At 39.3% G+C, this 23,328-nt stretch overlaps 1 protein-coding gene across 2 annotated transcripts in view; it reads right to left on the bottom strand.

Moving 5' to 3' along the window:
• Positions 1-6,369: 6,369 nt before the first annotated feature.
• LOC126256239 (uncharacterized) overlaps positions 6,370-23,328 on the bottom strand; it is a 186,145-nt gene continuing 169,186 nt past the window's right edge. Inside the window, exons 8-9 of one of the 2 annotated variants that reach the window (XM_049955465.1) lie at positions 19,989-20,064; positions 6,370-6,940 (exon numbers count right to left, since the gene is read on the bottom strand). In XM_049955465.1, coding sequence (XP_049811422.1) covers positions 6,546-6,940; positions 19,989-20,064 — 471 coding nt within the window. In that variant the 3' untranslated portion in view covers positions 6,370-6,545. The remainder of the gene's footprint in view (positions 6,941-19,988; positions 20,065-23,328) is intronic. The other variant, XM_049955466.1, reaches the window with a different exon arrangement.

Below are 23,328 nucleotides of genomic sequence, written 5' to 3'. Positions count from 1 at the left end.
TTTTTCCTCTGGGGTGGCCTAAAAGGCAAGGTATGCACGAATAAACCACACAACTTGGAAGCTTTACAAGAGAATATCATCTGTGAAATCCAGGCACTGATACCAGAGGTTCTACCAGCAACATTTGAGAATCTGCAGCATCATGTTCAACTGTGTTTACAAGTTGGGGATGGTCACTTCCCGTATGTCTTGTGATTCACCTTTATTTCCCCATGAACAAGGTATGACATGTTCATTTCATTTTATTTCATTTCCTCGTTTTTATGCAAAGCCTTTACGCATAATTTAAGCAAATGTTAGTTTGTGGGGCTTCTTTCGAGTGGGACACCCTATAGTTATGAAACTAACTGATACTGTAACTGTACAATCGTAGTTTCCAGATACATAACATAAAGATAATGATCTTACTCTATTCTTTATTGTTTCTTTGCACTCTGCCTGATGATTGCTGTGCTAAATGCCGATTCACATTCTGAGTTTCTTGCTTATATATTTAAATATGTATATTACAGTTACTGTGAGCATAGAGTACACACCTTATAAACGGAACCTGTACAGAAAATTGGAATAGAGATCAAAATAAACATAATTTCTGCCCTTTTTATTACTCATGAAAACCACACACTGCATGTTGTACCACCATACAGCGAGAACTTCAGAAGTGGTGGTCCAGACTGCTGTACACACCGGTACCTCTAATACCCAGTAGCACATTCTCTTGCACTGATGCATGCCTGTATTCATCGTGGCATACTATTCACAAGTTCATCACGGCACTGTTGGTCCAGATTGACCCACTCCTCAATGGCGATTTGACATAGATCCCTCAGAGGGGTTGGTGGGTCATGTCATCCATAAACAGTCCTTTTCAATCTATCCCAGGCATGTTCGATAGGGTTCATGTCTGGAGAACGTGCTGGCCACTCTAGTCGAGTGATATCATTATCCTCAAGGAAGTCATTCACAAGATGTGCACGATGGGGGCGCAAATTGTCGTCCATGAAGACGAATGCCTCGCCAATATGTTACCGATATGGTTGCACTACCAGTCAGAGGATGGCATTCACGTATCACACAGCCGTTACAGCACCTTCCACGATCACCAGCAGCGTATGCTGGCCCCACATAATGCCACCCCAAAACAGTAGGGAACCTCCACCTTGCTGCACTCGCTTGATAGTGTGTCTAAGGCGTTCAGCCTGACCGGGTTGCCTCCAAACACGTCTCCGCTTAAAAGCATATGCAACACTCATTGGTGAAGAGAGAATGTGACGCAAATCCTGAGCGGTCCATTCGGCATGTTGTTGGGCCTATCTGTACCGAATTGCATGGTGTCATGGTTGCAAAGACAGACCTCGCCATGGACTCACGGAGTGAAGCTGCGCATCATGCAGCCTATTGCGCACACTTCGAGTCATAACACAACGTCCTGTGGCTGCACAAAAAGCATTATTCAACATGGTGGCATTGCTGTCAGGGGTTCCTCTGAGCCATAATCTGGAGGTAGCGGTCATCCACTGCAGTAAAGCCCTTGGGCAATCTGAGCGAGGCATGTCATCAACAGTTCCAATCTCTCTCTATCTCCTTCATGTCCGAACAACATCACTTTGGTTCACTCTGAGATGCCTGGACACTTCCCTTGTTGAGAGCCCTTCCTGACACAAAGTAACAATGCGGACACGATCAACCCACGGCATTGACCATCTAGGCATGGTTGAACTACAGACTTACGGGCCGTGTACCTCCTTCCTGATGGAATGACTGGAATTGATCGGCTGTTGGACCCTCTCCGTCTAATAGGTGCTGCTCATGCATGGTTGTTTACATCTTTGGGCGGGTTTAGTGACATCTCTGAACAGTCACTGTGTCTGTGATACAATACCCATAGTCAACGCCTAGCTTCAGGAGTTCTGGGAACGGGGGTGATGCAAAACTTTTTTTGATGTGCGTACTTGACTGTTTTTTGTCAGCTATTAAATCTACATTATTCATGTTTTACAAAATATACACTACAAATAAATCAATTTCCAAGCAGACTGAGGGTCTCATTTACTTTCGCCACTCTGCATCTCCGACGGGCTTAGTCCGCCACTGACTCACCATATAGCTGTTTGTTAACCCTGTTTACAAAGTTTAGATACAAGGTCAATTTTGTTTGTGTGTCTGTCAAACAATGACCATCTCTACTACCAGTATATGAAGGCGTCCTTAAGCTGTGTATTGTCTGTCAGCCAATATAAAGTCTGTGAATTGTTGTGAAAGATACCTCAGTTAAGCTCGGGGAAATGTGAAAATTTCTCACTAAACTGCCATAAACAGAATATATACAATACAAAAATGAAATCATACTTAAGATATGATTTTTATTTTGCCTGCAGCAATTACAGCTGAAGCAACTGAAATGTTTGCGCGGCGACTGAGAAGTGATATTCCATGTTGTGGTTAAGAAGGAAACTTTAGGCAAATGAAAACTGGAACAGTAGTATAATGATTTTCAGACTATATTAGTAACCTACAGAGAAATAACACCTACACAGAGATGACATCCTGGTCAGAGTGCATCTCATGTAATTTTGTATCCACTATATTTCTCCAAGCAGACATTTGGCTCAATCAGGCTAAATGATATTTTCACAAGTTCACAGTATGAATAACAATAAAAAAATCATATCTGTAATTCCTAGAATGGTGTTATACCTTTTATAATAAAGAATTTCAACTCAATTAATATGGAAACATAAAAATATGGCAGAGGTTTCTTGAATATCAAACAATAAGCAAATGGGCATAGTATATCCTAGGCTAACCTATACATGGGCCATCTAGGGGAATTCTTCAAATGACTATGGATCCCAAACCCCTCATCTGGTTCAGATTCAATGATGACAACTTTGTAATCTGAAAAAGAGCAAGACGATACCCTATTCACATTCCTTCAGAACCTCTATAACTTCTCCCCCATTCACTTCACCTGGTCGTCATCAATCTTTCCTCGATGTTGACCTCACCTCAAAGAAAGCTACATCAATACCTCTGCCCATATCAAACCTACTAACTCACTGAGGCCTTCACAGATTGTAATTACTCTCTCAACACTGTCAGAAACAGATATCTCATGCCTTATCTCTCCCGTCACTCACCAGCTTCCAAAGTCCCACCGTCTGCCCACAGAGCAGCATTCCCATTATGGCTCAGTACAACCCAGGACTGAAGCAACTGAATTACATTCCACACCAGAGTTTCAACTACCTCTCGTTATTTCCTGAAACAAGGAATGTCCTACCCACTATCCTTCCCACCTCTCCCACAGTGGTGTTCTGGAGCTCACCGAGCCTACACAATACCCTTGTCAATAACTACTCAACCCCTGCTCCCAACCACTTGCCTTATAGCTCATATCCCTGTAACAGACCTAGATGCAAGACCTATCCCATTGAAAGCAGGGTTAGCTGCGGAACATTCATATCATCTTCAAGCTAAGCAGCAACCACTGGGCTACATTCTACGTGTGCATGACAACCAGCAAGCTGCATAAATGGGCACCGACAAACTGTGGCCAACGAACAGCTGGACCAACCAGCTGCTAAGCACATTGCCTGAGACAGCATTCTTCATTTCAATGACTGCTTCACAGCTTGCGCCATCTGGATCCTTCCCACCAACACCAGCTCTCCTGAACTGTGCAGGTGGGAACTCGCCCTACAATATAGCCTATGTTCCTGAAACCTTCCTTGTCTCAACCTTCGTCAGTCACTGTCCTTCACCCACCTATCCCCTTCCGTGTTCCCCACTCCAGCACTACACATCCTGCTATTCCACCAATGCACCCACAATCTTTTTATTTCTCTTCTTTTCCATTCCCCAACCTTTGACTACCATCCTAACTGCACCTATCTGCCCTACCTTCTCCCCTCCTCATCCCTGTATGCTCAAACACAAGTAGTACTTTACTGTCTTTCACCCCTATCCTGCTATCCATCTCCCTTCCTGTCCCAACCACCTCCTGCCCCCATGACGCGCTGCTGTTCGCAGTCTGGCCTCAGTAGCCAATGACGGTGCTTATGTGTGTGAGAGTTGTGTTTGTGTGAATGTGTGTGTATGTTGTCTAATTCAGAAGAAGGTTTTTTGGCCTAAAGCTTACTTGTTTAGCAGTCCTTTTGTTGTGGCTGTCTGTGACTCAACATCTCCCAATATGGTGAGTACGCAGACATCTTCATCACTAAATTTCATGTTCTTCTGTTGAGTGTGCAGTTAATAGTAACTGATGCAAAACTGATTCATATTTTTTGCATGTGGGATAGTTACGATTCTACAAGATAATTCTTACAATAAAGTAAACACAGCAATCAGCCACTGTTAATAACCTACACTACTCTCTCTATACTACTATATTAAGACAAGTTGTAGTTTAACATTGTTACCAAAAATCTTGAATAATTCTCACATTTTTATTATATACTGTAGAAGTAGAAAAGATTGTCAGCAATAATACATTCTTCACTGTTTTATGTCAAATTTTTACATGATACTGTAATAAACAATAGGGCTGACAAAGGCTATATATATTTTAATATACACAATATATAAACACATATATAATATGCAATGGGGAAACGTTGTACCAAAAATCTTGAAAAGTTCTTTACTGATTTACTTCAGATTGTTATACGATACTGTGATGAACATTGGAGACAGGTCATACATTTTTATAATATAAATATATATGCGACACACAAGGGGGAAACATTGCTATCAAAAATCTTGAAAAATTCTTGACTGACTTACTTCAAATTTTTACACAATACTCTAATGAACATAGTCTACAGAATGCACATGAGCTACATATTTTTTAAACAATGTACAAGTATTCAGTTAAAACTGACTCCAATTAAGAAAATACTGTGCTGTAATCTGATGTGAAAAGGAGCTTCCTCGTAGTCAGAGAAATGGTTTCTCCCATATATATTCTTTCCCATTACATTCATTTTTAAAAAACTGTATGTACAATAATTTGTAATTTTGTTTTCTTCTTCGCAATCTTGGTTTTCACAGAAAACAGAAAGTTCTGAGTATGGCTTACAATTAGCATTGTACTAGGGAACACAGACTTGCAGTAACAATAAACAAGGCTCAAGGTAGGGGAAGAATAGAAGAGGAGATGGAGAGAGAGAGAGAGAGAGAGAGAGGGGGGGGGGGGAGAGGGAGAGAGAGTGGGGGGGGGGGGATGGACATAAAGAGGGGGAATGAGAAGATGGACATAGAGAAATGAGAGCAGTAGATGGAGAGAGAGAGAGATGGACAAGAGGAGACAGAGTAAAAGTGAAGGAGGAGGTGATGGACAGAGAGAAGGGGGAGGAGGAGGAGGAGGAGATGGACCAAGAAAGGATGGGAGGAAATGGATAGAGAGGGAAGAGAAGAGAAGAGAAGGAGATTGGAATGTGTATCCAATTTCCATATGTATTTAGCAATTGCAAAGCACTGCTGGGTTCATTAGTGCTATATATTTGTAAAAGTTGCGAACTGACAGGCTTATCATCATAAGGCTCTTCACATTAGAATTCTGGATAGTTTATGCTGCATGCAGTATGAAATGTATGGAATTTTAAATGTGAACAATTGTATGATGATGAATGTGTCAGTTCAAAACTGGTCAAGTGCTATTTGTTCCAAATTAACAGTGGCTGGTTTTACTTTACTGTAAGAATTAATCTCACTATGACCATTTTCAAGAAAATAGCAGTTATGATTCTCTCTCCAATTCCTCACAAACAATATTAGTTTAGCACCTGTCATCTTGGTGTGCAAGTCAGTAGATATACTTTTCACATACATGAGAAACCACATAGTAAAAATGTATTGTTCCAGAAAGAGAGAGGATGTAAATCAGATCCAGAATGAGGAATATATAACTTCTTCTGCTACGGTCCCTTCAAATGTTGCAAACACTTCAATACGTGTGGTTTTTCAGCAGTCACTTGTGAATGTTCAGTGTCCCAATCATATATATTATTTCGTAGTTTTAAGTCTCGATTGGAAAGATAGTCTTCACTGCAGTGATCAATATAATAAATGACTAAGCCAATCACTAAATTCAAACACAATTTGTTTTCCATTTATTGAGTAAGTGCATCACTGAGAACACTTCCTTATTAAAATAGGACTGACAATTGTGATAACTGTTAAATTTAATTGCAATGGAAGGAGACATAGGGGAGAAAATATAGTTGAGAGGTTATTTATGGCCTTCAAAGCCAATAAAACAAGCAGCCTTTACACAGAATTTAGTGGTTAACACAAAACTTATACATCAGAATATGAAACAGCAAACAGTTTTGTATTTTCAAATGAGTGATCAATGGGCAAATAGTGTATCAACTTTATCAATTAAAATAATAATTTTAAATTTGTTTTATTTTTTCAAAATTTTAAAATTTTATTTTGTAGCTGCAAATGCAGTTTGTACTTTAGTGGTGCAAGCTATGAAATAATTTACAACAAATAAACTTTATCAATAGATTCCACAGTTTTAAATATCCCTTCACATACTATTCATTATCTGAAACGTGTGTTACAAAATCAACAGGTGGTGAATATCCCTCATATCTAAGTTCTTCATCTTCAGTTGATCTACTTGTTTCCTGATTGATTGGTGTATACCCTTGTGAAGACTGATTTCCACCTTCATCATCCAAGAGGCTGACCTCATCTTCAATTGAGATACTTAATTCCTGCTTGATTGGTACAGGTAAATGACAAGAGGCTTGTGGAGTTTGACTTTCCACAAGGATATCACCACTGTCACAACTTTCGTCAGAGCATTGTACTTGGTTTTGTACACAACATAATGATGTCACATGAGATATCTGTAAAAATGGCTCAGTTCTACTTTTTTCATTGTTCACAGATGAAATATTTCCAGCATAAGACTGAAGGCGGCATGCTGGAAGAAAGAAGAAGAAACATTATTTTTCTTCATTATCCTATAATATCAAAAAACAATAAAGAATGGATTGGCAGATTCCTCTAATATTACAGCCAAACAAATAAAGGAAAAAGACGCGCCCACAGGATATTTCTCAGTAATGTTCTGCATGATACAAGTAACAACCACCTTGCAACTTTTTATGTGTACCTAAAACACAGACGTGACCATATAAATAATATAAACAGTCTCCTAACAATAAAAGCAGCCTGGTAACATTTCAGTACGAGACTTGCATTCCAATGCATATAAATTCAATACATGGTTCAGTATTGCATTCAACTGCACAGATGCAGCAGGCACAAAAAACAATGAGTAGAGTGCATTCATTCATTTCATTCACACACTGTTTTCCATAAATCCCATAATGAAGAGGAGCCTTTAGGAGTGTGGAGTGAGTCAAGTTACACATTAACAACCAGAATCATAGGAAGAAGCAGGCTACTTCTGTGAAGAAATTATAACTAATGCTAATCTGATCGTACTCACAATTATGAGAACTATTACTAGATTACTGTAGTCATGTATATAAGGAGAAAAACAACCACTTTGGGAGGAAAAACTATTGCTCCATTTTTTAAACTAGTCAGTTGCTATATTTATCTAAAGTGCCAAACAAATCCTTTACTTCATACAGACTACAATCGGATGCCTATACACAGGCAGGATCTAGATCTACCTAATATGAACATTAAAACAATGGAAAGTCCAGGATGGAATAACAACAATATGAAAAGGATAGATTCTATTTACCCCATCATAGTGGAGATGTTAAGCTGCTGACACATACAGTACAAGAGACTGCTAAACATTTAAGCTTTCGGATAAAAATGTACTCCCCAAAAAAGCATGCACACACACACACACACACACACACACACACACACACACACTGCTGTTGTGTGTGTGTGTGTGTGTGTTTTCCACAACTGTGCATTGTGACAATATATATTTATTATATATATTAGATATTATTTAAGATGAACAACTAAATGAAAAATATATTAAGTTTAGTTGTGTTCACTACCCAAGTATGAGGGGCATTTGTAAAGTCTGTGCAAAAATAAAAACTATTTACGTGTTTGGGGGTAAACCTTTTTTATTTTTCAACTTAGTCTCCTTTTAGACTTCTACACTTCGTCCAACACTGTTCTAATTTGTTGATCCCTTCTGAATAATAGGAATTGTCCAAGTCTGCAAGATAGCTATTAGTTACTGCAATCACCTCATCATTTGAATAAAATCTTTGTCCCATCAGCCATTTCTTCAAATTGGGGAACAAATAGTAGTCTGAGGGAGCCAAGTCTGGAGATCAGGGGGGATGTGAAATGAGTTGGAATCCTATTTCCATTAATTTTGTAACCACAACTGCTGAGGTGTGTGCTAGTGCATTGTCGTGATGGAAAAGGACTTTTCTGCGGTCCAATTGCCGGCGTTTTTCTTGCAGCTCGGTTTTCAAACGGTCCAATAACTTTGAATAATATGCACCTGTAATAGTTTTACCCTTATCCAGATAGTCAATGAGGATAATAACGTTGAATAATATGCACCTGTCATACTGGTAGTTTTACCCTTATCCAGATAGTCGATAAGCATGAGCCCTTTTGAATCCCAAAAGACAGTCGCCATAACCTTTCCGGCCTTTTTTGGTGCAGATTCTCCCTTGGTAACCAATTGTTTTTATTGTTGTTTGGTCTCAGGAGTATAGTAATGTATCCATGTTTCAACCACAGTGACGAAACGATGCTTAAAATCCTGCGGATTCTTCCTCAACAGCTGCAAACCAACCTTGCAAAACTTCACACGATTCCATTTTTCGTAAAGCGTGAGCAATCGGGAAACCCATCTTGCAGACAGCTTTCTCATGTCCAAATGTTTATGCAAAATATTACTTACCCATTCATTCGAGATGCCTACAGCACTAGCAATCTCATGCACCTCAACTTTTCAGTCATCCATCACCACATCATGGATTTTATCAATGATTTCTGGAGTTGTAATCTCCACAGGGCGTCCAGAACATTCAGCATCACTTGTGCCCATATAGCCATTCCGAAAATTTTGAAACCACTGATAAATTGTTCCAATCGAAGGTGCAGAGTCACCATAATGTTCATCAAACTTCTCTTTAGCCTCCTGAGGCGTTTTGCCTTTCATAAAGTAATGTTTATTCACCACACAAAACTCTTTTTCGTCCATTTTCTGACAGTCACTCAACTTCATTGATTCACACGAATGCCACACACAAAGAAATAGACCAATATGGCTAAAACTTGGTGTGCGTTCTTTCCAAAGATGCTACTAATTAAACATGACCTCAATACATGCCGGTGGTGTCATTTCTTGGACTTTGCACGGAGTTTTCAAACGCCCCTCGTATAATGGGAACAGAAACTTTAATGTGAAATAGGATATCACTGCAATATTGTTTCCTCTAAATTGATGAAAAAATTTATAGCTGTTCTTTATAAAGTATTAACTAATACATTTTCTATATTTAGTTTTGTTGTCCTTACGAAAACGTTTATGCTAATACTTCTAAACTCCAGATACAAAATTAGACTTGCAACTAGTTATTATTTCTGGAAACAGATTTTTACCACTGAAACAAACAAATTTGGTGGTGTTTAAAAATTACAAATCTTACAAGTTTGGACTGGGAAGGATGGGTGTCAACCAATTGAAGAAAGCTGCAGTTACCAGAGGAAAGGCAACGCATGTGCAAGCTGTAGCTAGAAGTCAAATGAACTATATTTTCCAAATTCTGCCCGATGCACTCAGCCATTACAGAACCTAAGGCAAGTATACTATCAAAGCACTTATTCTAATGCAGGGCTTCCCAACCTTTTCAGCTGGCAGACCCCTTCTTCAGTCGAAAATCCATAGCAGACCCCTAGTCACTCAAGAGCACAGTAACTTTAAATTTCAGAGCGAAACCCATGGGAACTGAAAGCTTCTTAATGCAAATGCCATGTTCCCAGTGACACGACACCCTCCGAAAGTATCAATAGTCTTTGGTTTAGAGATGAATGAAAACAACTTGAAATTAACAATCCAATTTGAATTTCCACTGTATCCAGACACCTACCAGTGGATTTACTCCCATTGTTGAACACACTGTAGCCTGATTAAAATTACTTGGTAATTGACATTTCACACGTTGGAGCTGCCTTCCTCCAAGAGCGATCAACGTCACGTCCAAACTGTTCGCTGTTGACAAACTGTCACTTGTGGTTTGTTCAATTCCACTGTTTGACTACTGTTGTGTAAGGAGCATTTCATAACAGGCGTGTGTGTGTGTGTGTGTGTGTGTGTGTGTGTGTGTGTGTGTGTGTGTGTGTGTGGTTTTTCATGAAATCCGAAGAAAAATGTTAAAATGTATGTAAAATCTATGAGACTTAACTGCTTAGGTCATCAGTCACTAGTCTTACACACTATTAACCTAAGTTTAACTTCCGCTAAGGACAACACGCATGCGCGCGCGCGCGCGCGCACACACACACACGCCCAAGGGAGGACTCGAACCTCTGGTGGGAGCGGCCAATCCACAACGACATGGTGCCTTAGACTGCGCGGCCATTCTGCGCGGCTGTGAAGGAAAGAGGCAGACCCATGACTCGGGATACAAACACATCACGAAAGAAAAGAGGCCAAGGAATTGCCTTTAAAGGACTATTGTGACATCAGTTGTGCAATGTGTGGGATACATTAACCCAGTTTACATGCGTTTCCAAAACCGGATTTCGTAAGCCGATGTCCCAGTTCCGCTTTTGGTTGGTCAGGTAAACACTTCAAAATCAGTTCTGGAAATCTGCTTTTATAAAGCCATTTTCCAGTTCCACAATCGATTTTCGTGCCCGTGTAAACAGCTCGGAAAGTCTAATTATTTCTATGTCTTTGCGTATCTACTGAACGGCAGCTGTCAGTGCACAGCCGACAGTTAGCAGACGGTGTTGCAACAGTGTACTGTCAGTTGGTAGCTGGCAACTGGCAGTCGGTGTGGCAACAGTTTAGCCACACTTGACAACTTCAACTACTACTTGGACACTATATCATGGCAGTCAGCCTCGACTGTAAACAAATTAGGAAAACAAACAAACAGACACTCTTATTTCTATATAAGAAGACAAAGCATTTCACAGAACGTAAGACTTTTTTTCTCAAAGGAAACAATTCTGGCAGAGGAGGTTTACCTTTAACAAGGTGGCATGTTACAAGTCCTCATTTGTTTATGCTCACAGCCAGTTGCCACAATATAGTGTCAGAGTAATAGCAAGTAATTGTAATTGAAGTATAGGCAGGCCATACTTTTAACTGAGAGGACGGAATATATTATAAAGAAAAGAAATTAGCTTTAGAGATCATTTTAATTTTCATAACAAAAATATCAATGCCAACAGAATTCAATTGATAATTATTTTGTAAATGATAGATGACAGAAACAAAATTCCTCTAGTGTTATAGTTCAGGTACGTTCACTGAGCATCTACGAAGAAAAATGCTTTCTTCTTTACTATAGATGAGCCTGTAGGAATAATAATGGAATCCTAATGTGATGGTTGAGGGTGCTTCTGTTGACACAATTTTGAAAAGTTGTGTCCAATTCTTGACGACTGGAGATGGATGTCTGGTTCCGCATCTAGACAGCTTCGTATTTAGTTTTGTGGGCAGCATAGATTGAGAATCTAGATTCACACATGTATGTTGTGGCAAACGGAAGAAGTACACGTTTTGCCTTTTCAACAAGGGGGTAGTATTTCTTGCTATCCAAGTGGATCCAAAAGTGTGAGTAACCGTCAATGTCAAAACTTGATTTCAAGGTAGGGTCTGTGGCAATTTCTAACAACAACTCATATTCATTTGATGATAGAATGTTCAGCTTTTTGGATACAGTGAATGGGTTGACCACCCATTCGTATTTCTGCAGCTTCTCATCTTCAGTTGTCGGGAAATAATGCTCCAACAATGACATAAAGCTTCGGAGATGTTCCAGGATTTGATGAAACAAATTCTTCCCAAGCACCAATGTTTTTTGTTTTTTAAAACCTCCTTGAGAAGAGGAAAACACTTGACCTCCCCTTCCTTGACACTATCTGCCCAAAAATTGATTTTCCTCTTGAATGCTTGAACTTTGTCAATCGCAGTGACCTTTGTTTCACTTTGACCTTGGAGTGAAATATTCATTTCGTTCATTTTGGAGAAAATATCTGACAAATAGGCAAGTATACACTGCCAATTTTTGTCGTTAATAAGGTCTGCTAATTTGGTGTTATGGTCCAAAATGAAAGCTAAGACTTCCAATCTTAATTCGTACAACTGAGAGTGTGCATTCCCATGTGAGAGCCACCTCACTTCTGTGTGGAGAAGCAGGGTACGATGAAGGCTTCCCATATCTTCACACAGTATTGTGAAAAGTCTTACTTCAACAGCCTTGATTTTATGTAGTTAATGATTTGAATGGATTCGTCTAAAACTTTCTTGAACGAAACAGGCATTTGTTTTGTAGCTAAAGCTTATCTGTGGAGAGCAAAATGACTACTGCCGCAATTCTTGGCGTTTTCTTTTATTTTCGTTATTGCTCCGACTGTAGGGCCTGTCATAGCTTTTGCACCATCTGGGCACACATCTATGCAATTAAGACTATGAAACTTCATTAGTCCTTAAAAAATCATCGAACAGATGGAATATTTCAGCACCTGTTGTGTTGGCAGGTAGGGGTCTGAACAATAAGAGGTCCTCCTCAAAACATCCAGAATATTCATAATGGACAAAAGCCAATAAAATTGCTAATCCTGCAACATCAGTGGATTCATCTATCTGCAGAGAAATTGAATTGTGTTGGATGCGAGAAACAAGAGTGTCTTTCACATCATTTGACATGTCAACAATGCGTCTCTTGACAGTATTGTTTGATAATGGCACCGAAGATACAAGCTTTACTGCCTTTTCGTCTAGCATGCAAGAAACAATATCACTAACACACGGCTTTATGAGATTTTCTGCAATGGTATGAGCTTTGCCTGTTTTTACCACTCAATAACTAACCAAGAAAGAAGCTTTTAATGAATTTTCATTAATTGTTTTTGCATGAGTTTTCATGCAATTCTGAGAAGCAGCTAGTTCAGCAATCTTCCTTTTGAAAAAATCAATGTCTTTAGCCTGGAAATCCGGGTGAGTACCTTCAAAATGACGGCGCAATTTAACTGGAACCACTGAACTGTTCGGAAGGACTCGCGCACAAATTACACACTGAGCTTTACCCTCCTAAATAGCTTTTGTTGTACTTACGCTTCTTGGTTATTCCACTTCCAAAGGATATTGCAACCAATAGGGTACTTGCAGCATTTTCATGTAATAAATCCGGCTGTGGAGCTTCTTGTGATTGTTCTTCCTTCGGTCATCCTCCCTTCTCATTCATTTCAACTGGAAACTTCCCTTGTGAAGGCGATGGAGAAACTGCACCCTTCTTCAATGATCCTGACTTCCGCCACCAATCCATGTTAGAGGTAATAAACTAGTCAAAAATCAACTTATGAAATAGGTAGTGCACTGACAACGCAAGTTTAACATTTAACGATGCCTTGGGCTGTATACATGCCAGCAAGTGCTGTGACTGATCGACAAAGCTCACTCCGCGCATGCGTATGAGGTTTCAGCACATATAGCGCCGTGAGCCGGCACACAAATGATCCCCGTACTGTTGCAAAACAGTCACAGAGAAGCTGCATTCTCCGGCACTAAACTGAGTATGCATTCTCACTTAGGAACCGCAAAGGCTGCTTGGGAATACGACCTGAAGTAAAAGTACACGTCTTTCACACGGAAAAAAAAGTGATGAATTTGATTTTCACATTTTTATTCAATAATTTTACTCATTATTTTACACGATTTGGTGAAAGGTGGCCACGGACCCCCTAGAAATAGTCGGTGGACCCCTAAGGGGTCCGCGGACCACACATTAGGTAGCCCTGTTCTAATGTATGACCCAACTCTGATGTTTAACTTTACCCTAATTATTCACATTTGGTATTGGTAATAAATCACTATCTACAATTTTTTACTTCTTTATGGCTATAAATAGCAACCACTACTGGTGTCCAGCCTATTCTTGTGATGTAAAGTCTATTCATAATTGAAGATTGCATTGCTATTCACTTCTGGGTAAGCCAGCTTTCTTTTCCTGGTAATACTATGTTTGCATTGCTATTCACTTCTCATTTCAGCTAGCTTTCTGCTCATAATAGTACTAGGTCAACATTATTATTATTAACAACAACAAAAATAAATAATGGTGATGATTAATAATAATAATAATAATAATAATACAATGGAAAGCACAGGATGGTGTGACAACAACAGCTGTGCCACACAGTTGCTAAACAGATGTCCAACACAATCTGCTTCACTTCAATGACTGCTTCACAATTTACACCATCTGGATCCTACCGACCAATACCAGATTTTCAGAGTTGCACAAGTGAGAACTGTCCCTTCAATACAAAATTAGCTATTCCCTGCCCTCCACTTATCTAACCCCTTCGCTGCTTCCACTACAGCAAAACACAGCCTTCTATTCCACTGGCACACCCAGTCCTTTCGCCCTTCTTTACTTTTCTCCTTTCAACCACCACCCCTCTCTTCACCTTGTTAAAGTTCCTGACTGCACCTAACAGCACTACCCTATCCCCACCACGTCTCTGCACTCCCATAAGCAGCACTACAGCTTCCCACACCACCCTGCTATCCATTCCTCCCTCTCCCATGCCACCTCCATACCCTCACTGCTGGATTGCTGCTTCCATCAGGCAGAATTACAACGCAGTCCACTCACAGTGACTAGAGACAGCTGTCATATGTATGTGTGTGTGTGTGTGTGTGTGTGTGTGTGTGTGTGTGTGTTCCTACTTCAGAAGAAGGTCGCCTTTTGGCAGAAAGCTAAAATGTAAAGCAGTCATTTCCTTGTGTCTGTCTGCAACCCTATGTCTCTTCTATATGGTGAATAGCAATCTTTCATATTGTTGTTAATAACAATAATAATAATAATAATAATAATAATAATGAGTCATGTGACCTTACCCTGGATACTTGGGCAGTTAACTAACACAATAACGACCTTTTCTCTTTCTTTCTCGCAAAGACAAATGTTGTTCCTCTGATTAATGGTTGGTGAACTACTCATATTTCTGAGCACAGTACGAAATGGCCCATTCTAAGATTTCTCTAAATTAAAATCCCAAAGATGCATGATACTCACAGTTGATGACTCCTGAGGGCATTTCCTGCACGTGGTGCACACTTCACTCACTGAGAGGGACCTATGTGTCTTCACTTAACTGAGTGAGTCAAGAAATACTCATCCACAATAAATGCACACTATTCATAGTCTCTCATTCAAGCCCTCTGCCTACCACCAAGCTTGAGGACTACTACCAGTTCTGAGAATGCTGCTGCAGATTGAATTCTGTGCTTCTGCCATGCAAGTATGGCTACTGGTTTTCACTGCTTCAACCAAAACCTTAATGGAAACAAATCAAGGTGATAGGCAATCCTGGTACTGATACAAGCCATTAGTTGCAGCTAGCTGCACCCAGTGTGTTCAACAGCCACCACCCCAAGAGTCTTCCATCTAATGTTTTGGTGAGATGGCTTGCTATAGCTGTCAGGAACTTAAGCAACTGCTTTCCAGCCATCAGCCGTATGCATTATTCTTCATTCTTTACCAGTTTCGACCAAAACAATCATCATCACAGTAAGAAAAAGGAGTACATCAGATTGATAAGCAGTTCATTTTATCTTAAGAAGAACTGCAAATTCTCAAAGTTACAAGATAACCATGTCGTACGCCATGATTCTAAACAGAGTAAATTTGGCTGCACAATAACTCATAACCAAGAACCAGAAGAATTCGCATGAGGACTGAGATCAGTCTTCATATACTCCAACACCCACCTAATGCCGGAGCTCCCAGTAACAAGTATATCCACTCATTGCTTTTGTATGGAATTGGGGAGAAATTTATTTTCAGCAGTGGGCAACACCTCATACCCATTGTGAAAGTGTACCGAGACCACTATGTGGCTGGTGCCGTAATCACTTCCTGTCATAATATTCAATCCTTCCATTGTCTGCCAATCACCATTATGTGAGTATTAACTATCCAAGTAGTCAATCATATTGAAAGACAAACAGTCAGCAATAGGGAGATGATGTCATACTGACACGTAAGGACATAACTTCATTTTGATGAATGAAATGTTTATCTTAAGAGAGTTTATGTTGCATGGACACACATGAATGAAGACATCACACAAGTAAATGAAGATGATGATGATGATTGCGATGGGATGCATGATAACATACTTATTAGTGCCAAAACGTGAATTTATAAAATAGCAATGCGGGTATGTTAATGTAGAAAGCCTTTCAACAAATTTTGCTTGCCGAGCTGGCTAGAATCATTCTGTCATGCAAAAATAAACAATGTTCTGTAACAATACGAATTAGATGAGAATCTGTATAAAAATTTATAGAGTACTTGGCATATGATGCGTGATTGCAAAAGTTCCCACACAAATTAGGGACGATCCTCAGACCATAAAAAAAGCATTCAAACAAAATGTGGCCTAATGATGTCTGCACACAAACTGAATGGTCCACATTACAAAAAAGACTCACACATCCAGTAACAGAATTTTACTTTAATGTAACTTAACCTTGCCTCAGTGGCTAGAAGATACACCACTAAGGTTGGTTGGTTGGCTGACTGCCCTCAACACGTTATCTTTCACTTACAGCAACTTACTCTGTCACTGACATTACATGTACCTGAACACAGTACGGTCACTTCACGTAGAACATGGGTCACCTTTGGATCACACTGTCAACAAAATGTGGAATGTATCTGTTTCTACAATTTCTTCCTTTAAACTAGATTAAAAATTCATTCTAGTAGTCATTAATGGGAACAAGATAAGTCCTAATGTACTTTTGTAAAACCTGTGTTTTCATTACACAGATGAACAAATGATTTCAATGAAAACACCATAGTTTGCATGGAGTGCAATGTATAAAGGCATTTTAACACAAACTATTCACGGTATTACAGACATCTTTCTGAACATGCAAAAACGCAAAAGTAATGCCAAATGAAATTTTAGTTGGAGAAGTAGCAAACTATTTTTATCAAACAGAGCAAAAATAACCAGATGACAACAAGTTAGTCTTTTGGTCACATACAAATTGTAAACAGGGCCAAATGAAGAAATGTGTGCTTGCTGTGGCCAATATCACCTGTTCAAACAACAATAAGACTTTTGAAAGTATCAGCATATCTAGTAATAATACTGAGCTAAAAAGAGGACACACAACACAATTTGTTTGAATAGTCGAGGAGACAGAACACAATTTGTCCGAAAAGTTGATGCATAAGCATTAATTTGATGGAACTCTTTCACATCAGCTGCTCTTCCCAAAAGGCTGAAATTTTGAGTTTGTCAGAACTTCTTTAGTAAGAAACTCATAATCAACTCATCTACCCGTCCCTGTGAGTCAAAGTCTCATGGTCCCCTTTTACTTTCCCCTCCGCCTGTTCTCTGACAGTTCAGATTCTGGGTAAGGCTTGGTTTCTAGTGAACAAACAGAAAAGTTTGTCCAACCCATATGCAGAGGGGGCAGCACGTACAACATCAGTAGGGCTAATGCAGTTCTCCTAGCTGCATCTGTCTTTTTGTCACTTTGGTCACCTCAAATTCCTATGCTATACTCAGCAGAATAACACCTTTCTTAGCCTCCAAAGGTAAAAGATGTGGACCCCTGGATGGCCTGGAGTGCTTGTTTTTGATGGGAACATGCAACAGGCTGCACTCAAGTATATAGCTTGTATGCATACATGGAATGGTCTCCCTAGATTTCTTGCAACAGGAATGTCAACACACCACACCACCTTGGAATCTCCACATCGCAATGAAGGAAGAGTCCTGAATGTATACAGATCATGCATTTCTGCTTGCAGCTGAAACCCTGCTTGCAGTTGATACCCTCCTTGCATTCATGGAGTGATAAATTTTTGTCATGGTATAATGCTGTTCCCAGTACAGCTTTCATTGTGTGTTTCAGTCTATTATTAACAACTCCTGCCACAAGAAGTGAATAAAGTCTGCATATGCTCCAGATACTTGGTCTCTTCCTGTATGCATGCACATGTTAACAAAAACTAGACAAAGTACAACTGATCCTTGGCAATTAACAAACCGATGTAGGACCCAGATTTTGATATGAAGTAAACAGCTGTTTTCTTGAATAGATCTTTAGGCAAAAAGATCACTTGTAATACATAAATAGTTCTAATGGAACGTTCACAGTTACAGTCACCCGACACTCAGTATGTCCCCAGGAAAATGTAAGTCTGTCAGATCAATAATTCACAGTTACATTTCCTAACACAGGTGAAAGATAAGGAATATATCAACATGAAATACTTTGTTACCAAGATATATGTTAAATGTAAGTGGCTACACTTCACTTCATTAACTGACCAACTTAAAATGTAACACAGTGGAATAACCAGACTTGCTCTGACACCACTCGTAATATAAATAATATCTGCTTTGTTTCTTTTACGTGAAGTATCTGTATGCAGTATCTATGCAAGTAAAAATCAAAATAATGATGCGAACTCTATTTTTGTATTAATTTATTCTTCAGTTTGTAACTGAGACTTGGTTGATTACAAAGGTATATATATTTTATATAGAAACATTTTATTTAAAGAAATATTCAAAATTTAACATTCAGAATGACTGGTGCACTTGAAAATGTGACTCCACAAACAACTGTTTGTTTTCATACAGACATACCTAATTTGAAAGTCCTGTTTCTCTGCTATACATTTTCTAGCTTAAACCATTTTGCCACAAGGTTAATGGTAATAATTGCAGCTATGGATGTTTGTAAGATTCAGTAATGTATACTTTTACTAGAAAAACATGTTAGTAAAATATATTAATTTTGTATTCTAGAATATTCTTAGTAGGCTTTATTAAAAAGCATAAGAGAAAAACGCATGATTAACCACCTCCTCAGAAAACAGAATGTCACATTAATGCCATTTTATGAAAACACACTTAATAATTAAATGAAATAACTTCACTGCTGGATGTGTAAAAGCACTTATTAGAATTCTTGCATTTTCCGTTAATCTTAAAATAACATTTCTTAAAACCTTCCCATGTGTCTTTAAATAAGCAATGTGTACCATGTCACAGTTAGTCACTGCCAAGCTACAGTCCAGTAATGTCAATTGCATAAGTTCCATTCTGCTGCCTCTTGGCAATGCTTCTGACTAACTGCTACTGACTTGTATCACACAGATTGTCGTGCTATTCTGGCAGCAACATTTGTTTTTTCTATATATTTTTTGTTAAAGTTTTCCGCTAGAATATTTGTGCAATGGTAGAAAGTTATATTTGACAGCGCCATCTTTATTATTCAGTTTTTCCAAGCACATATCAATTCATCCACTGAACAGGAAAAGAAAACATCATTGAGGTTTTTAAGTTCAGTAGTCATAGAAACTCTCCTAGATATACATATTCCTCTGATATTTCACCTACACTAGGGTAACAGTAGGGTTCACAGACCTAAATTTTGAAGGTGCTCCTCTTAGACCAACAAACTTCACTGAAGTAACTGTCACCCCTTATCCACCATATGCTTTGTTCCTCACTCTGGCTCTCAGCAGTAAATGCACCTACTACAGTTATGTTGCATCATCCAAAACCATGTACAACTCAAATACAAATATACCAACACCACAATGAATGTGTGTGTGTGTGTGCACACGTGCGCACATGCACGGGATGGGGTGGGGTGGGGTGGGGTGGGGTGGGGTGGGGGGGTGGGTGGGTGGGTGGGGGAGAGGGAGGGAGGGAGGGAGGGAGGGAGGGAGAGAGAGAGAGAGAGAGAGAGAGAGAGAGAGAGAGAGAAGAATAATCAAAACAAGTATTACCACTGTCACCTTTAGAGCCAGCAGCAGTAGGCCGATTCAGAGGTTCAGCAATTCTTTTGTCTACGTCGTTGCTATCCTGTAACAAAGGTAATGCTGAAATTGGGAAGACTGCGATACATCCACAATGATCCTATCTTCATGACTACTGTAACATTTAAATAATCAATCTTGCTCAATTTAGATAGTAAAACACACCACAAAAGAGGTGAAAACATCGTTAGCGATGGTAGTTATTCTAAGAAATTACATCAAAACAAGTCAAATGATGACAAAAATATCATATCATTACACTGAAGTTGCTGCATAAAAGAGAGAGAGAGAGAGAGAGAGAGAGACTGCGTGTATCTATCATTAAGGTAGAAAGGCACAACTCTGTAATTCCGACCACAATAATGAATGATGAAATAAATGAGGATCTGGTAAATAAAATTAGAGGCAGAACTGATCATTCACTTAACAGATGGTCATAAACAATAAACATTATTTTCCAGATTATCCAATTTGTTAAAAAAGAACAAATGTGCCTAAAATAGTAGGCAAGTTATTTACACAGGCAAGGCATACAGTCTTAGGGGATTTTTCAATTTTAATTTAATTTATTGCCATGAATTTTTGACCTATCATTTTATAAACTCTAAACAGGTCGTACACATTCAATAATCACGGTGACATACAATAATTTATATTTGTGTGTAGTAGTAAATTATATTAACAGCAACCATTTGCAATATTAATGTAAAAATAAGACATAAAATTGAAAATAAGAATAATAAAAAAGCATAAAATAACAGGAATTAACTCTAGTTCCAAGTGAATAATTTCCAGCTTATATCACTAGATACGTTTCTGGCAGCCTCGGAATAACTCGAGATTTGCTTACTAGCCACAACTATATGTACTTCCAAACCGATTGATGCTACACTATTCTACACTGCTCACACTGGTACATGTATGCATCAGCAATCCTCGAGTCTGCACAAACCTGTGTGGGTGTCTATGGATTTCTTTCTTTTTTTTATGTCCCTAAAGTTTCTCTTAATTAATTTATATGTACCTGTCACTGTAATGGAGGAAATGCTTCTTGTGATCTGATGACGATGTTTGGATATTCAGAGCATCCATTTTATCTTACAGACTGAAAGTTAAGCTGCTGCCTTTTAGAAACTCTTAAGTGCTGTCATACTGACTGTAGTCCACAAGTTTTGATCACTTACAATTGTTTGCAGATCGTACGCAAACTGTCTGCATTCTCCTTTACCCAAAGATGGGGGCATCTGGGAACGACATGATCAGTAGAGCCTTCCTCTCCACATTTAGAAATTGGTGTGTTACTACAGCCCAGTCGATGCAATGTTTGGGATATGGACCATGACCTGTTAATAGGTGCATCATACGTCGAGTATGGGCGATGTCGCACAGTTTGGGCCTGCCCCAACACTTGTGAATACACTGTAAACTCGCATTACAGTGCTTCTAGTATATCAGTCAGGCTTCACAAACTTCCATGCTCAGAAATGTCTTTTATCAGTAATATGAGTACCTTTTATCTTGTATACACAGTCTTATTGTCCATGCCCCAACCAATGCAGCACTGCCCTATAATGTATCACGGTATCCATCAGACATATTCCAAGGGCCAACAGTAATCCATCAACAGGTGTAGTGCGAAAGGCACCAATGAGCATCAAACGTATGCACTGTCAAATTCGTTGCAGTACTGTTTTATAGCTGCCGCATCAAACATATGCACTGTCAAATTCGTCGCAGTACTGTTTTATAGCTGCCTAGTTGATGGCGATTTTAAGTTCCCAAAACAAAGGACCACTTATGGAGCCTTGAGGACAGCCCTTGGTAACTTTTTTGATTACCTTGCTCTGCCCAAAGCTGCTATTCAGAATTTGGGGACACTGAGACCTAAGAGGCATGCGGACACTAGAGGGCACCAAAGATTATTGAATGTGCCACAATGTCAACCATGAGTGTGACTGTTTACATTGATATCGAATTTTCTACGATATGAGGAGCTCTGTCAATCACATCATCTGTACACTTCCCTTTTCTGAAGCCATACTGACACTGGTTTAGACCCAAGACTTCCCTGTGCACCTGCAACCGATCGCAGAGTAGACGCTCCTGAACTTTGGCCAAGACATTTAATAAGCAATTAGATTTATAGCTTTTCAGTAATGTCAGGTCTTTATCCTTTTCCTTTTGAGTCACTACTGCTCTGGTTGTTTTCCGTATCATCAGAATCATACCTACTTGCAACACCTCATTTAGTAAGGCTGTCAAATGTTGCACCATCCGTGGAGCTTCCTGTGGCATGATCTCAGTATAAACACCATCTAGACCAGATGTCGTTCCAGTTTTAAGCTTGAAAATTGTGACAGCAACTGTTTCTTGAACGAAAGGTATCACCAAAATCTGACTGTCAAATTCATTATCTAGTTCACTTCTAGGTTGTGCATGTATTTCAGTCTCTGTGTTAGTGTTATCATTAGGAAGTAGAGCGGTCAGCACATATTTTGCTGGTTCCCTCCATCCAGTCATAATTGAGCCATCCTCCTTACGAATTGTGGACATGATAGTAGGTTCCTTAATGTTTTCAGTCAACAGTTTATATCGTTCCCCACAAGTCAAATTGCAGTTGCCTTCATAGAAACTTCTTCTAGTGTATTATTTTAGTTCCTGAAGCAATGTTTTGTAGTATATCTTAATTGCGCTGTATTCAAGGAACCTTGCAGTGCACTCTGATTGCCCTAAAGCACATTGATCAGCTCTCCTTCTTGATCTTACCCTTTGCTTCAGTGTGGAAAGTTTGGGGCTCCGAAGGATTGTAGCCTGACTTCTTACAATTTTCTTAGGCATATAAATGCCCTATGCTCTTTGCAAGAGTTCAGTTAGAAGCTGCACACACAAGTCAACATGTAGCGAAAGCAATTCCATTGGAAATGCTGCAATGTATGCAACTAAGCCACTCCAATCAATTTTCCTGATGTCTAACCCAATCAGGCTTTCCTCTCTTTGTGTCCCTCCATTACCACCACTTTCCCTTTGATGACAATTGAATTACGGTCACTGGATTGTTAGAGACTGAAGCACCTGCCAACAATTAATCTTAGCTGCTGGTATGTGGTTTGTTAAAGTAACATCTATGTTGGTGGCTTCACTTGCTCATTCCTTGAATGTACGGTTTGACTGCTGTCTCACAGAGAGAATTTCACATTAGTATCTGTTGCCACTAGGAGACACTCTACTCATCCATATTAAGATACTACCCGGAGTTTATCTACATAAGGTATGATGGGATGGGAATACTGCATGCATATGCTTACGACAA

This window comes from Schistocerca nitens, chromosome 1 (genome assembly GCF_023898315.1).
Source record: "Schistocerca nitens isolate TAMUIC-IGC-003100 chromosome 1, iqSchNite1.1, whole genome shotgun sequence".
Lineage (NCBI taxonomy): Eukaryota > Metazoa > Arthropoda > Insecta > Orthoptera > Acrididae > Schistocerca > Schistocerca nitens.
This window is presented reverse-complemented; position numbering and strand designations above follow the sequence as displayed.